Raw genomic sequence first — 16930 nt, 5'->3', positions numbered from 1 at the left:
CCGTGACCCTTCCGTTTCTTCTCCCTGTCACTCCCCTATAAGAAGGTGGGCCTTGGGTCCTCAGTGCTCCTCCCGCACCCTGTGGGTATGGCTATCCACTGCACAGACCACACCGTTTTCTGTTAATGTCACGGTCTCTCTCTTAGACAGCGGGTTTCTAGAAGACAGGAGGCGGTCCCACGTCGAGGTGCTTTTAGGGGCTGACAATGCCAGGCCCATGACAGCTACCAGGTAAATGCTTGCGGAATGAATGAGTACTGTCCACAGACATGTCACTGTCTGAAATCTGGAAGAGAGTGGTCGGTCCCCTCTTTTGGAAGCATGTCTGTGTGCTCTACTCTCCTGGCCTAACAATGGCTCAGAGGCTAGAACCTTCACCGTCCAAAGGGCTTCTCCGCGTGGCTGTCCTCACCTCCAACCGCCCAGACTGCAAACGACTGTGGGACATAGTAGGTTAAACACTGCTCCTCACTCCATGACTTTCCCCCGTCTCTAATATAACTAAGCCCTTTAAATATGGACGGGAACTGCAGTTTTCCCTCCTACTGGATCCCTTTTAACACATGCTTCGCAAGGGCAGAGACCCTTCATGTTCTAAACTAGGGATGGATATTAGAGCATTCGGGTATTTGCTAGCAATAGCGGATGACTAATAATAACGGCAACATTACTGAATACTTAACGTCTACTATTCCTGGCAATAATACGATAAGTCCAATTCTTCCATAGGATTAGGATTTGGAGGAAAAAAAATAAACGTCATTATGAATCAGAATGGATATATCTGATCAAAACAAAAACAGCCTGTCAGTTGCTGTCTCACAGGACTGAAATGGTAAGTACCAAAACAGACACTATATCAAAATCGAGTCTGATTTATGTAGGTACACAACTAGAAATGCTAGTTCTCACCAACATTTTTTTTTAAAGCAACCCTTGCCTTTATCACCAATGCGAATGTATTCCCACAGTGTACGTGGGGGTGGAAGGGATTATTACCCTAAGGGAAATGGACAAATAGAGGCTTAGAAAAGGAATCAGAGGGAGGAATATAAGATCTATTTCTAATTTGAAATCCAAGACTCTGGAGGAATAAGCTTCCACACCATCGGGTTCAACAGGTAAGCCAGGGAGAGGGCCCGGCTACTGTACATCTCTTATCCACCACATGAATTCGAGACGTGCTTATCACTGTCCTAACGCTGCAGGCTGAGCAGCTGCTGTGCTCCCCCAGGTCCCTCAGCCGCAGGGCGCAGAGGCTCCAGAAAGCCACTGCAAAACCAACCGAACCGAGAGCTGGCGTGGGCAGCTGAGAGCGCGCCTGAAAATCTGGTCCAGGTTCTGTGACCTAATTGTCCACATGGTCCAGGGGGCATCAGGTGCCCTGGTGCCGAGCAGATCTGTATGTCCTCAAGCCAACTGCTTTCTCTTCTCTGCCACTCACACGCCCAAAAGAAAATGTTATCTTGGACACCTGATCCAAACGCCAAGGTGCTACCCGAAGAATTGCTCTGATCCCTACATCTAGGCTTTCCGTCCGGACGGGTGCGGGAGGCAGGGAAGGCAACGGAGGGGACCCGGGAATTGCAGTGGGCAGGCAGCTCGCCACAGCTGAGAGGACCCAGAACCAAGGCCACTGGCCTCAGGAAACCTCCCGAGGTGTTCTGACCCACGCTGTCTATCACGTGCTGAAGCCTGTTGAGGAAGCCTGCCGCCAACGGGGCACTGGGAGCAGCCAGCTCAGACAGCCGGTGCAGCCAGAGCCTTTCCGAAAATCCCTTCTCCCGACACTGGCTTCACACAGACCTCCAAGGTGGCAGTCGCGTGTGAACCCCAACTCACCATTCAAAGGGGTCTCAGAGGAGACAATCTTGTTAGGCACAAGGCATAAGACATGACGAGGCTGGGTTATGTTCGATAGTGCCTATTTTCACAATCATGGTCACTGAATGCATGGCCCCTATTTATAGTCCAGCTGTCCGTCTGACTGTTCTGGTGGCACTGAGTAGGCGGCTCTCGTCTGATGGGTGTGCACCTGCTCTCCCCTCGCATCTTCCCGGCGTGTCGTAGCTAGAGTAGATCTTAGATGAATCTTTGCCCACCTGGTGCCCGCGCAGGCGTCAGCATCAGGAACAAGGGACAAGTGTTACATGATGTGCAATGAAAACCCTTTACTGCACATCTCACATGAGTTTGCTTGGGATTTGGGCAGCTCTTGGCTTCCCCGCTCCTGAATTAACTCGGAGGCCTGGTGTACACGAACATGGAATGATGGAGCATGTGGCTGTGCCCCAGTCCCCTCTCTCTGCTGGGCACCCACGTTCTCCCTGACAAACCCCATGGCAGCTGACGCCGTGCTCCCCACGTTCTTCTGAAAAGAAGACAAGCCGCTCCAGGAGCGGGCACGCAGAAACCCCCAACGGCTGATGAACCTCCGTGCTTATTTCCCCCCAGTTCTGAAACGATCCGATATTATCTGTCACTAGACTTTATTCCGCTCCCAGTTCTGAGAAGCTGCACCCCCCAACAATTCAAATAGGAAGGAAGAGGCAGCACTTCTACCTCTTAAAGACCCTGAATACTGAACAGCAATCCGAATGACTAAGCATTCTCGCCAGAGAGATTTGCTTACAATTTTTCATTTTTAACAGGAAAAGAACGTCTGTTTCTCGAGATAGGGCTTGAAAGTAAAATCAGTCCAACACTGCAGACTGCTGGCAGCCTGATGACCTTCTCACACCTGCTACCTGTGCTCTACGAGCCAGAATGTCCTCGGGGCTGAAGGAGACAGCAGCTCGGTAGCTAGTGAGGACTGCCTCTGATTTTTAAGGCAGAGGAGAGTCCACTGTCACATCAAGCCCCCAGTTAGGCACATTGTCTCTATACCTTTCTTTTTAAACGTTAAACATTTTGGCCTCTCCTTCCCACGGGTGTTAGGGCAATTCCCATCTTTGCTGGAGGCAGATCTGCTTGTCTGAGGAGGCTGACTTGGGGTTGGGGGAGGGGCTCCTCCCTGGCACATCTCCAGTTCCGTGACAGCTGCCACGTCCCCTCTCTGTAGTGTGTCTGCCAGTGTGACGGGGTGAGGGACGTAGCACTTGGCAGGCACCTGCGGTTCCTACCCGATTCCCACTGACAATGAGGCCTCTCCTGCTTGTGGGTTCCTCTGATAAATAACTTTGGTCCCCGTTCTAGGAGATACTTCCTTTTCTCACGGAGTGGAAAAGAGATTCAGACAGCCAAGTAAATCAGGACAGCCAAACCCACGGTCTCGAGACGAGATTACAATTTCCAAGTCACTTTAACAGAATATCAAGCACATGGAACCTGACAGGCTGTGTCTTCTCCTGAAGGGGGGAAGGTTCTCTCCAGGGAAAGCTTTAGGGAAGGAGCCCACTCAGGCAGGGGGAGAGACCAGGGTGTATGACCAGCAGTGGGCATGCGGGGGTGGCCCGGCATGCTGCTGACGGCTGTTGGCAGGGCCAGGTGGGCACACGGGGAGCGTGGCGGGAAGCCGTTCACAAGCATGCGGGAAGATGCCAGCTGTCAGAGTGAGCCAAGCCATGGCTCTGGGCTGGAGACAGTACCTTCTGGAGGACTACACCAGGCAGATGCTTTCATCTCCATTAGAAACCCTCCCTGTTGCATATTCATGCGGCTGTGCGTCTGGACTCAAGTGCCTGGGGAAGGCTGCATTTGTCCTTGAATGTAGCCTTTCTGGGAAAAGCCTCCCTGGTTTAGGTGATGGTCTAATTACTGGACACACACTCCTTAACTTCTATCTGAGGGCCATTTATTATTGACCCGTCAATCTCCTAAAGTTCTCTTCAGTCTTATTTCAAGAAAGACACCACAGAACTAATTGGGGAGAATTAATTTTAATTTCATTAAAATAGCAAGAAAAGGTTCATCCTTGAAACATAAGGGCTGAAATTTTTTAATTGCCACCCCTCAAGAGCAGTGGGGTCATCACTAGAGTAACTTTTTCATATACAGCTTTTGAAAACCCGACTTTATCCTGTCAAGCAGGAGCAGAGGGTGAAATGTGCACCCAACTGACTAGTCATTTCCTGATCGGGAGACACATTTGTAAACGTCAGAAAATGCAAAGTCAATAATGCAATGCTAGCCAAAAGAAAAGGGAAAAAACAACGACCTTGAATTTGCTTCTCAATCTTATTTGAGAGGTGTGTTTTGTCATGAATCTGCTTATTCTCTTCCCTGGGTTATGAGCTCCTAAAGAGAACAGCAGTTTCACTGGAATCTGGGATATGAAAAACCGAGCCAAGAACCCAAGTCAGCATTCCTGATTTTTAGCACCTTCTTGGAGAGGCGAATAAAATGTCAACATGCATTTTCCTCCAAGATAATGACTGTGAGAGCACTCAAGAATGGGGGCACTCGGGGTCCCCAGGTCTAAGGAGTGGTGAGCAGCCCACGTGGAGAGTGGAGAGTGCGTCCCAACAGGGCTCCTTCCATCTGGCAGCCACCTCCCTGTGGGAGCCACGGCTACCCACTGTCACTCGGGAGGGGGCACCTGACCCAGGCTCAGGATGAGCTCCTGGCATACCATAAAGGTGTGTGTGACCAGAATGAGTACACTGACGTCCTTACAGATAGGGAAGCTAAGGTGCAGGGTTGCCTGGCTTCTTCTGCAGAACTGGTCCTTGAACCTAGCTTTCCTGACTTGGGAGAGTTGGAGTGGTTTCCATGGAAGATAGTTAAGTCCCTTGTATAACTGCATCAAGCCTCACTGTAACTAATGAGGACTGCCTGAAGATTTAATGTAACCCGACTTTCTGAAAATTGAATCTTTTTAATGTATCTGAGGAGCCTGATTTGAAAGAACCCTGGCAGTGAAACTTTTTTTTTTTCTCCTGAAGAACCCTAATGGGATGACAATACCAAACATATCTCTTCTACTATGGACTTTTATTCATTTAAAAAATATTTTATTTGTATGGACACTTTTAAAAGCCAGAAACAAAGTCGCATCTCAGCTGAGCTAGATTTCAGAGGGAAATCAACTCCCTGAGAGGAATATTTGCTGTAAGCGGTAAAGGCTCAGATCATTCAAATGCACTGGATGGCTCTATACGTTAGCATTTCTCAAAATGCAGTCCCTGGAACACTGATTCCACAGGTGGGAAACATGACGAAATTAGTTGGGGAACAAGGGGTCAAACTTGAGAGCCTTGACTCTTTTAAACTGCAGGACTTCTCAGAGCCTTTAATGTGCCAATATGAACTGAGTCTCTAAGAGGGAGATGCAATATTTCCCAAAAATATTTGACTGCAGAGAATCAGCAGTCTAGGAAACATCCTTGGAAAGATAATTCACTCATGCCTTAAAAGACCACCACCCGAAGTATTAGTCCTACACCCAGGTAACTGCTTAGTCTCTTTTCAGTTTGGGTAGATGCTGGTTAAAGTTTATGATGTCTGTTTCGCCTCTTTCAGGAAAATTAATAATTAGAATTGCTTTTCTACATAGCAATAATGGGTGAACTGGAAAAAAAATTTAAGATTCAACTGGTTCCCTCTACCCCAAATTCACAGATGACCTGCGCTGGGGAGGCTGAGTGTTTCACGCTTCCGGTCAGCGCCAGCGGGGTTGTGGCCAATCCACTGCATGCCTGACTTGGACATCTTTCCTGCACTGCCTCCTTCTGTAGTCCCACCCAGAGAAGTACTGCCTCCCCAGTGTTTAAACCCAGGCTGCAGGGGGTGAGGGGGTGGGGGGGTGGAGTGTGGGGGGGAATGCATTAGCATCTGAGACGGGCCCCAGGGGGCAGAGTGGGCAAGCAGGTGGCAGCCCCACATCCACGTCATCCCAGCATCCCCCACGATCAACAACTACAACACACGTTCCATGGTGGAGGGAAGCGTGATTCTGGAGACCCTCAGAAAGGTTAATAGATAGATCGGTAAACTACTTACTAACTGAAAAAAGGGAGGGAAAACCATGAAAGTATACTTCTGGAGAGTTGCCTTGGAACAACAAATCAAATCAAAAATTAAAACCAAGAAACAAAACATTTGAAAAATCAAAATTAGAGGCTAAAAAAGCAACGAGAGTTCTAATAACCTTCCAACTGTAAGTCTGGCTGTCTCAAATTAGATTTCAATTCAAGAGTGACACATGATTTTCCACTAACAATGTTTTTTTGTTTTTTGTTTTTTTTTGAAGCCAAAGAAAGGCCAACTGGGCATTCCCCTCTACATTTAAATGTTCACCCAGCACATGAAAGTTGACCAATTCAAGTAATGTGTTTTGTTTCCAGGGCAGGAAATTCCAAAGGGAAGGGAAAAATAATCAAACAAGCAGTTTTCAGATCTTTCCACCATTAACCCTAATCATGATTCCAATAGTTTGTAGACTTGGGCTAGTTTTCACTCCTATGAAGTCAAAGGATTGGAGAGAGAAATTCAGAAAACTTCAGGCCTTGGCTATCTGTCCTCATAAAAGGAGCCAGGATTCAAGATCATTACAATTTTAATCAAGAAATTTTACATTTATCAGAAATGTATGGTATGCTTCTCTAACTAAATGTGGTAGCTATGGGGGGGGGGAGATTCTGGGGCACATCACCTGGGTACCAGCGAGGCACTCCCTGAGGGCAGGAGATGACTCATAGTTTCACAAAGAATAAACAATTGAGCCTTGCTTGGGACACAGCACATTCAGCAGAAAGCCCAGTGGGTGCTCATCGCCCTAACAATTTACTAATTAATCGGGTATCAGGTGTCTCACTGAAGAGTTAGGACTTCAGTCTTCAAAGGTTTAAAAGAACGCAGGGCTCTCTGGGATGTGACAAGATAAACACTGGCAGAGGGGCCCAGGTAGTGGGTTTGTTGTACAACAGGAGAGACCGGGCCAGTGGGAATCTATCACGCTAAGCTCCCATTTGAAGACAAAAAACTGGGCAAAAGGCAACGGATGCCAACAACTTCTCCGTAAAAGCTGAAGGTGCCCATTGCCTGTGGGCATTGTATTAAGGGAAAATGTCTATCTTAAGAAGTGGATTAAAAACCGCATAAGCAGTTTATAAACATTATCTTCGTCTTGCATTTCATAAAGCCAGGATTGCCATGAAAGCCAAGTTCAGAACACTCACTATGCAGCTAAGTAAAGCCAGAGTGTTTCTTGGTTTGAATGATTTATTTTAGATGATAGCCTCATTTCTGCCCCGAATTTATGTGTGTGTGTGTGTGTGTGTGTGTGTGTGTGTGTGTGTGTGTGTGTTTAACACGGCAGGGTAGCCATCAGAAAGATGAGCACATTAGAGAAAGTAGTTCTTTCTGGCAGCAGTCCCCTTAGGAGCTTTTGTTCAGCATATAACGGAGCATTTGGGACAGAGATGAGCCCTTATAAATCGTGGATACAGGGATTAAATGTTCTGGCAGTGCTGCAGTAAAAGTGAACATCGAATGCATGAGTGAAAGAAAGCAAGCCCGGCCCCTCCTGGTGAGACCCACATTGAGGCCCCATTTAAGGACTTGATCAACCAGCGTTTCATTTTAATACAGGAATCTGTTTGTTTGTTTCAATGGACAGGTCCCTGAACACCATAAAAGACTTCTAAATTTCCATATAATTTAAAAGCAAGATTAGATTAAAACACTGTCCAATTTCTCTTGATAGTTTCATAGGTTTTCACACAAACCCTACGTTTTCCTTCCTTGCAAATGGAAAACAACTTATAGCATTGTTTCTCAAGATGCAGTACAGACCCGTTGGCCCTGGAATCCTAAGTAGGTATTCTGTAAATACACATGCCCGGGGTCCAGCTCAGGCTTACTGACTCATAAACTCTAGGGGTGGGGCTCGGGGGATCTGCAGTTTTCAAACCTCTCTGTGCGATATTAATGCAAAGTTTGAGAACCACAAACTTAAAGGGCTTATGACCATTATCTTTACGATATCACCTTCATCGGAGTATGCTTGTTGAATTAATTTCCAAATAGAAAATCAGAAACATATAGAAATAAATTATGTGCAAAATGTTCTAATTTGCCTTTTTAAAAAATGGGATTTTTATGCAGGTATGTCAACTCCAGGAAAGCATACGAGTAGCTGAGAACCAGAAGCATTGTCTAGAAAAGCTTCTATTTATCCTGCTCAAAACAGGTCTCCTTTACTTTTTAATGAGGAGGTTGGGACCTGGGCACCAATGTCTCCTTCTGCCCCACACAGCTTTGGGATTTTCAAATTGGCAAGATTTTTCTCTCAGATAAATTTGATGGAGTTTCCTATCCAGCTTATCAGTTAGGAAGATTATCAGAAAATGAAACATCAGGCAAATGAAGTAGATCGAACAAGAAAGGAAAAACCATAAACCATGTTTACACAGAGAGGGTTCCCGGCGGGGACTTGGGTCATTGAATGAATGAGCTGCCGGGGGCCACACAAAGATGTCAGGTTTGGGATGAGAACGAAGATGAGGAGACACAAACAGGTGGAGAGGAGATTCGGTTCTTGAAAGAGAAGAGGAGGAGGAGGAATCTGACACTAAAAAAGTGAAAGAGAAAAAAAAAAGGATAAAGGCAAAAAAAAAAAAAAAAAGAAATCTTTAGAGACACAAAGGAAAAAATAAACTAGCTTTTAATATACTCACATAAGCTGCAAAGAAAATGAGGTCATGTAATACACAATCATTCCTCTACTGGACAATAGAATACAAGTGCTTTTCGAAGAAAACAAATTTGTTGTTTTTTCCACTGGTTATTTAATTGTTCTGCAACAATACCACGGAATAAAAATAACTCAGATTTACCTGGGCACAGACTCGGCAGCATGATCTGCTGAAAATAATACATCTTTAACCTACAATATCCAGGACATTCTAGAGGAGACCGATGTTCAATTGGAAGGGTGTAGCCCTTGGCTATTCCTGGATTTGTTTTTTATGAGAAGCACTTATATAAAGTTTACTGAAAGTGAAGGTTTTCCTAGGTAGAGAGACTGAGATGTAACCATAGGTCATGGTCACAGCATCGTGACAATGGAGGGCTAAGCTTTCCAAGCTGGTCTGAGGTCAGGTGCATAGGCTGGGCACTTTGGAAAGGAAGCTGTCACCGCCACCTTCATGCTTCTCCAATGGAGACATACCCAGTCATCGGGAGACCACGGCTCCAATGAAAAATTGTCACAGACACAATGGGCCAAACTTGCAAGGTAAAAGAATCATTTTGCTTCGGATAGGTGTCTGGTACTATCTACCAATGATTAAAGATAAATCTCCTTACTCCACATCCTGTTTTGAAGGCAAAAGGAAGAAAAAAAAAATTTTTTTTTCATCCTCTATTTAAGGAACTACCAACTTATTCCTAAGAAAAGATAATGATTCATAGCTTCAACGTTAAGACTGTCACTCTATCTGATTCCTCTTTTTCCATGGCTGGGACCTATCATGGCTGGGACCTATCAGAGGTGGGGGAGTGAGAGGTGACAATGGAAGGGAAATCGCGTTGTTTAGGGGGCTTTTTTCAATTTGCCACATCCACTAATGACACCAATGCTACTCTATTAGCCCCAGTGGACTTGGCCAGTCCAAAGCTTCTAGACATGTGTTCCCCTTATGTTATTCCACAGATGTTCATATGGGCAGTTTCGGAGGTGGAAAACCATATCCTAGTTAATTAACCACTTCCCAAATCGATAATACTGAACCTGCACCTTATAATGACCCAAATGTATAATAATGGCATTGTGTTCCTATTTTTTAAAAGTTCTTATCTCTTTGACATATATACCGAAATTTGAGTACACAAAATATGACGTTTGGGATTTGCCTTAAAATGCTCTATAAAAACTAAGTGTGGGGCAGGAGAGAGGGATGAAAAAGGAATACTAATCGCTGAAAGCTGGTGGTAGGTACATGGGATTCATTACATCGGTGCCTCTGTTCTGGTATATTTGAAAATTTTCCATGATAGAAAATTAAAAAAAAAACAACAACAAAAAGGAAATAAATTTTAGTTCTGGAACACAAAAACAAGTGACCCAAGAGGGCCTGTGGCTTCGCAAAGGACTCTCTATGTGCACCCTGGGTGCCTGAGAACGGACAGGGTCATGGTGGTGGGGGTTCACCATGGCTCTGGCCGCGTCCTTGCAGGACGCCAGCACTGTACGGTTTTGCTGGTGTCGGATGCCTGGGCCCTTTAAATTAGGGAATTCAGGAAAGGAGAGAAGCACCAGGTGCGGCATGGGCCTATACTATCAGCAAGGTGTCACCTGCCAGGGTTGGGTCCTCTCAGACCACAGCTGACCCTGGTTACTTTGGTTCGATTTGGGACCATTTTTACCTTGGATAAGTTCCTTTTCTCTTTTCCTCTATAGCCCTGTTGCTTTCCTAAATGAGCAGTGCTATTCAAAATTGTCCAGCCTCCTCCCTCACGTGTACTGAAGACTGTGGCAAAGGGCAGGAGGACGATGGCTGAGGTCCCGCAGGACAGAGAAGTCTGGAGTGTGAAGTCTGCTCCATGGAACGCTAGGTTGCTGTAAGAACGTGGACATTCTCTGCAGGTGGATATGGAGGGGTCTTCGGGACATGCCGAGAAGTGAAAAGTGCCAGGTGCTGGAGGGCGTATCTACACAGTATTATGCTATTATTCATGGAGGGGGACATGGGAAATCATAGCTAAGATTATTTGTATGAAAAAAACACTGGGAGGGCAAGCAGAAAGTTAATAGAACTGGTTACTTTTCCGGAAAAATAAGAGACACAGGGATGGGAGCAAAACTTCTCTATGGCACCTTCTGAATCAAAACTTAGAATGTGTGGGTCGTTCACAAGTCGGGCCATCCACAAAGGTGTACAAAGGAGAATGTGCTGGCCCTCTGCCTGCCCCCCGGGGCTGAACTATAGAAAACTGGGCTCTATTCATCAAGACGGAGGCACCCTTTCCATTTTTAGGTGAGTCTTCCTCATGTCTGTCTCTTTGATTTCAACGGTCATTTCAGAATGTTCTACCCTCATTTACAACCAGCCGGCATTGATAAGGCCTCCTAACAGGGCCTGCTGCATTTCTGATTCCCTGGCCTCCTGGGTAAGTAAGTAGCGGTGTGTAAGCCAACAACTGGGGTCTCTGAGGGCAGGGCCGGTGAAAGAAGTCTTGTAGGGATTCCTACAAGAATTATCTTGCAGGCATCATACCACAACACTAATATGGTCAGGGGCCTGGAGGCTGTGCTGTTGCCCTGTTGTTCCAGGGCATCTGGGTCGGCAACCCCGGTCCAACCACCCGGGCTCCCGGGGTGAGGGGCGAAGCAGATGCACAAACCCCACTAGGGACGAGGGCGCAGCATCGCCCTAACTGCGTCACGTACCTTCCTCACCTGGACACTCCCGCATCTCAGAAGGTCTAACCTGGCCGGGGACATTCTTGAAGTCTCTAGGGAAAATGTCCCACAGGGCAGAGGGGAGAACAAATAACAAGGGCCTCGCTTATGTTCTGTCACAATCTGTGTTCAATGCGATGTGGCCCGCAAGTCTTGGGACTTCAGGGGAAATTAAGGTCCGGGCCAGCTGGAAGGAAAGGGGTCTGAATTTAGGAGGACTGTCCTCACAGGATCCTGGGGAGGGGGCAGAGGGGGGAAGACAGCCACGGGCAGCCGCCGCAGCTGTTCCGAATTGGCCAAAATTGCTGCTGGTGCCACAGTGAGCGTCACCTCCTTCCCCCCGTGTCCCGGCCTCACCCTGCGGTGGCTAGAGCCCACAGCTTGACCCTCCCTTTCCAGCAATGAGGAGGTTCAACAGGGTCTCTAGGACTGCCGCGCTATTCAAAGTCAGAGGCTTCCCCCCCTCCAAGGACTGCTGGTCAATGGGGGCGGAGGGGGTCAGGCCATTGCAGGGGGTGACTTTCTCTGTGGCTTCGCAGCTCTGCATTTTGACCAGTGGCCGGCAGCCCTGTTAAACTACACTGATCTGCAGTTCGCGCTCCATCCAATGCCCAGCACTCTTTGGACCTGGGAGCCCCGGGGCCCTGGGACCAGACTCCTCAAGGTGACTACCTCTGGTAAAAGGGAGCCTAGCAAAGGAATGCAGTGTGCAGGCAGCTGCAAGCATGGGTTTGGACAAGTAGCACATCTGGCTTCTAGAGGTGGTATCTCTCCCATCCTGCCAGCGCCAAGATTTTTCAGGAGATGGCTGTGCCTACCCCAGGGCTGCTCTCTGGCTTTCTCTGGCAGGGCTTGGGCAGGAGCTGGGACCTATCACAAGGTCAGGAGAAAGACCTGGAGGCTCCTTTCATGAAGCCAGCCCAGAAAAGAGGAGGAATACCCAGATGGGGATTAAGCCCTACACAGGCCCCTCTCTGGGGCACCATGGTGGGGGGGGGGGTGGAGAAGCAACAGAACCAGCTTTCAAACGATGCTCTGGAACTACCTTTGAGGCTCGAAGCAGAGTGGACTTTTTTATATCCTCCAAATCACCACCAAATAGTCGGTAGAACTATTAGAATTACTTGTTTGGAGTTTTGGAAATCACAGAGGCATATTTACTCCTCTGTACTTAGGCAAATGTGGAAACGCAAATGACAAGATGTACACACTTGCTCAGGGGACAGGGGAATCAGAAGCTCAGAACCCACCTGTGTCCCTACAAGGCCTTTTTGCTGGGGGGAGGGGGGGTGTTCCTATGTTCAACTGATTAAAAATCAAAACCTGATTTCAGCAAGATCTGAAACTTAAAGAGAGAGGGAGAAACAGAAAAGCAGAGGGGAGGCTTCATGGGGATGCGAACAATCTAATTTTAGTTTTGAATTTGAGGCTCTGAGAGTGCAGGGAAAAATAGAAAGATCTCAAAGAGCTGCGCCAGGCAGGCACTACCATGTCCCCCACTGTGAACACACACTTGAAAAGACACTAGAGAAAATGCGCCTCGACTGAGTTTAACCTCTTAGTGTGAGGAGGGTTTCCGAGCCCCGTCCCTGGCAGTCTTCGTCCCACGCCACTCGCCACTCGGGGCCAGGCCCCACGCGCTCCCTCGCGGACACCACTCCATCCCCTCTGGTCTATTATTCTCACCTGTCTCGGGATCGCTGAAGTCTGGCAAAGTAATTGTGTTAAGCTGTCGTCTGTCAGCAATGGTTCTATCTAAGAGGCTGCTCCCACGTCCAGAATCACTGCAAAACACAGCTGCAGAGGTCAGTCATTGGAAGGGGGGCAGGGGGAGAGACACAGAATCAACCATCGCGGACCCCTAATGTGCGGTAACACCTTTCTCCATTGCCTACAAGGCATCCTGTGTCCTGACTCCGCCTGGGCTGCGATCTCTTTCCATGTTCACTGTCACAAACACGCTTAAACCACACCCACAGACCCTTCCAATTTTAGCCTCTTTGGTGTCATTATAAGATACAAAACCGAAAACTTGAAGCCAGGTTCTCGGTCCGCCTTAGGACGGGGTACTGACTGGCCTTCCGTGTTGGAAGTCTTGGAGCTCATCAAGCTCATAAACACACCGCCCTCGAATTGTCTTACACTCAACGGTCTACGGCTAAGCCCTCATTGCCCAGGGAAGGTACCTGGGGCATTTCTAGAAGACCCTTATGCCTAGGCCCCTCTCCAGACCACATGCATCAGTATTTCTGGGGTAGCCCACATTTTTCCGAGCTCCCCAGATGGCTCCACAGTGTGTAGCTAGATTTGAGAACCCCTGGCTCCTACTTTTCAAAGGGCAATCACAGTCGTGGCCTCCCTTGTGTCCCTATCTAATAGTCCTGAGATCACATAGGGAGCTGCTGGTCACTGGAGGAGCTGGAGCTGCACCCCACCTGCCCCCATCCAGCTTGTCCAGTGATCTTCCGATCACAGCTGGAGAAGGCTGGGCCTTGAGAACACACAGCAGGGTTTGGGCACCAGCCTCCAGGCTGGCACGGTTACCAGCTTCCTGTACTGAACCCCCCCTCCCCAACCCCCCCTACAGAGCAGGCTTGGCACCGTTTGTTTGGCGAGTCACATGGGAGACCACCTCGGACCTAAGTGGAATGAAACACAGGTAGGGGACCTTAGCTCCTACGGACTCTCATTTTGTTTTGTTCTAAGAAGCTTGTAAGCAAAAAAAAAAAAAAAAAAAAAAAATTGCACTGTTCTTTTTTCCTCTATCGTGATATTCCATCCAAGAAAGCTCCAAAAAGCAGCACATCTCTCTCTTAAGGATTGAGTCTATAACGCTTTTCTTTGAAGCTATTTTGTTTTGTCCATCTGGGGGCTCTAGGCGTGGTATTTTTTTTTTTTTGTTAAGAAGTTCAAATTCTATAATAAAGGGACACAATTTCCTTCCTGTATGCAGCTGTCGCTAAAAGTGGTACAAACAAGATTTGGTATGAAACTTAATATGGTTCGCAGGCTGTAATTTCCACGTCCAGTGATGTAGTTAGAGAAATCCACAGGAAACAGACGGAAACTTGCTTCACTGCACACTATTTGTCAGCCTATACTTATTACATCATTGGATACGTGTTTTTTGGAAACTGTTCTATTAATTATTTCCACAACTGAGAAACAGTAACTGTCTCCAAGCGGAAGACAACATAAAAGTAGGTGCAAATGTTCATTAATCACATTACTGACTGGATGTTTCTAACATCGGTCTGTTCATGTATGTATTTTTAATATAAATATTAGAAAAATATTACAAATAGTTATGATCTGAATATTGCAATGGCTCCCCACCTAGGAGCTTTTCAGAAGATGTCATCTCAAAATACAGTGATTTTTTTTTCATTGTCTTGGGGATTTCAGGACACACCGCAAGGTGCCAGGCATTGCAGAGAAAGGATTCGCCTGGGTTTTTGATGGGTTTTCTTTGGCCATAACCCTCCAGGCTTTTCCCATCTCCCCAAGTCTCACTGCCCGGGGTTGGCTGCCATGTGTGGCTCCTGGGTCCTGGAAGCCAGCCAGGGGTCTGGGATCTTATCTTCTATCTGGCCCTAACAAGTAGGTCCTTCTGGTCCTACTCTCCCTGTGCCTCAGTGTCTTCCCTGTCAGATGAAGATAAGGATTGTTTTCCTGCATTCGGAGGTGGGAGGCTGAACCGAGATCATGTGGACAGAGCATTCAGAAGATTTGTAACTTTTAGGTATACTCCATGCATCATTATGAATACATACACCCACAAACACGCACCCGAGGTGAACGTGGCTGGCTGATTGCTGAAGACCACGTATTTCTAGCCTTCTAGTGCAATGGTAGGTATGGGGAAGCTGAGTTAAGGGCCTCCTACTCTGAATGTTAGAAACTGCTGCTAAAACCCAAATCTTACTTGTGAGCCTTCCCCACTGTTGTAACGACACAGGAGCTACCTCCCCTCCACCAGCTGAGAAACTGTATGCAGTCAGATTCCTTCGTTCTTCTTCAGAGTTCCTTTTGAAATCAGTGCATAAGCAACAATTCACTATTCAAAATGGAGACGCTCTTGTTTCCGCCCTGAATGCGGTCACTGAGAATTGTGCTGGTTGCTTTAAGCAATTTTTTAATTCTACGTTTATAGGGTGTGGAGTCTTAAGCATTCAAGATTTGCCTTTGTGATGACCTCTGGGGTATGAGGAAGAGGCAAAGGGAGGCCCTGGCCACCCCTTGAGTCTCCTCCACTCTCTCACTCTGGCCAGTCTCTCTCACAAAAGAATGCCTTCCTCTCTTCCTGTGGGACCCTGCTTGGGCCCCTACCATGGACCACCCACTCCCGCCTCACTAACCTGTGACCTCACCTCCTGGGCCCAGTCCGGCGGCTGCCAGGAGCACCCCCCAAGGAGGATGGCAGGAAGGGAAGGAAAACCATTCCCGGTCAGTAGTGCTAGTGGAGGAGGGTGCTAGGGGGAGGACACTGGCAGGAGCCCCAGGTCCACAGTACATAAGCTGCAGATATCCCCACAGGTAGACACACACACGCAGGTAATGTCTGGGGACTAACATTTAGAGTACATTCTAGCGATGGTTAAAGTTGTACTGGAAACTGGAAGCTTCTCTTGGAAATCCTCCACCTTCCATAGCCCGCGGAGGCTGTTAAACACAAGGGGCAAGCTGGTGGTGGGCCTGGAGTGAGAGCCTGGGCGGGGGGGTCTTTGTAGCAACCCAGCTTCCGCACCTGGCTCGGCATTTACTGGATGGAAGAGAGGGGCCTGGGATGGGAAGGCAGAGCTGGGCAGGTGGGAGAGGAGGAAACGCCTGTTTTTCTCCAGGCCCCTCACAGTTGGTAACAAGAGTCAAGGCAAGCTCCCAATATCCCTGACCCTCAGTTCTCATCAGTAAAATGGGTATGAAAGAACATGACAGTTGCTTGCTCTATGGGGTTGCTTGGAAGATGGAAGGAGAGCACGCTTTGTAAAAAGAAAGCTTCCCTAAAACGCTGGTGACTATTAATTAGTATGGGATGAGATTTCCAGTTTCCAACTGAGGTCAGAGTAAAGAAAGCATCTTTTTTTTAAAAATAAAAACTTAAAGTGCAATTTGTAAGTAAGCAATTGAAATAGGACTGGGGAAGAAAACATTTTCTTCCAATTATATGGCTCCACGATGAAGACGGTCCATGTGGCAGTGGTGAGGGGGATAGGAAAGAAGTGGTTAACAAATACAAAATACAAATAAAGGAAAAGATGTTGGTTGCCCACTCGGAGAGGTGGCATGTGTGGTGCAGGGAGCACTGGTGTCAGCCACAGGCCTGGGCCTGAATCAGAGCTCTAGTGCTTATTTAGTTGGGAAAATTTAGGCAAGTTATTCAGCCTTGTTTATTTCCTATAAAATGGAAAGAAGAGTTGTGGTCTCACAAGGCCGATGCAGGGACTGAAGATAAGGCAGACACAGATGGCCCAGCACAGGGACGGCCCGGGGAAGGGTGCTGCCGTCCACAGCGGGAGCTGTGACTGTCCGTTCCAGGAGGCTGCTGGGACCTTCTGGTGAGGCCCTGGTCACCAGTCACGCTGTTCT

At 47.6% G+C, this 16930-nt stretch overlaps 1 protein-coding gene across 9 annotated transcripts in view; it reads right to left on the bottom strand.

Annotated features, from left to right (window-relative positions):
* The window catches only part of TTC7B (tetratricopeptide repeat domain 7B), a 249895-nt gene that overhangs the window by 48582 nt on the left and 184383 nt on the right, over nucleotides 1–16930 (bottom strand). For 3 of the 9 annotated variants that reach the window (XM_026515458.3, XM_057318632.1, XM_057318633.1), the window contains one exon: nucleotides 13031–13128. In XM_026515458.3, the coding sequence (XP_026371243.3) occupies nucleotides 13031–13128 (98 nt within the window). Of the gene's footprint in view, nucleotides 1–5940; nucleotides 5992–8350; nucleotides 8513–13030; nucleotides 13129–16930 lie in introns of all 9 variants that reach the window. The other 6 variants (XM_057318629.1, XM_026515456.4, XM_057318630.1 and 3 more) reach the window with 3 other exon arrangements.

The sequence above is a fragment of the Ursus arctos genome, unplaced genomic scaffold (assembly GCF_023065955.2).
Source record: "Ursus arctos isolate Adak ecotype North America unplaced genomic scaffold, UrsArc2.0 scaffold_25, whole genome shotgun sequence".
NCBI classification, from domain to species: Eukaryota; Metazoa; Chordata; class Mammalia; order Carnivora; family Ursidae; genus Ursus; species Ursus arctos.
The sequence above is the reverse complement of the archived record's forward strand: the minus strand, read 5'-3'. Positions and strand labels throughout refer to the sequence as shown.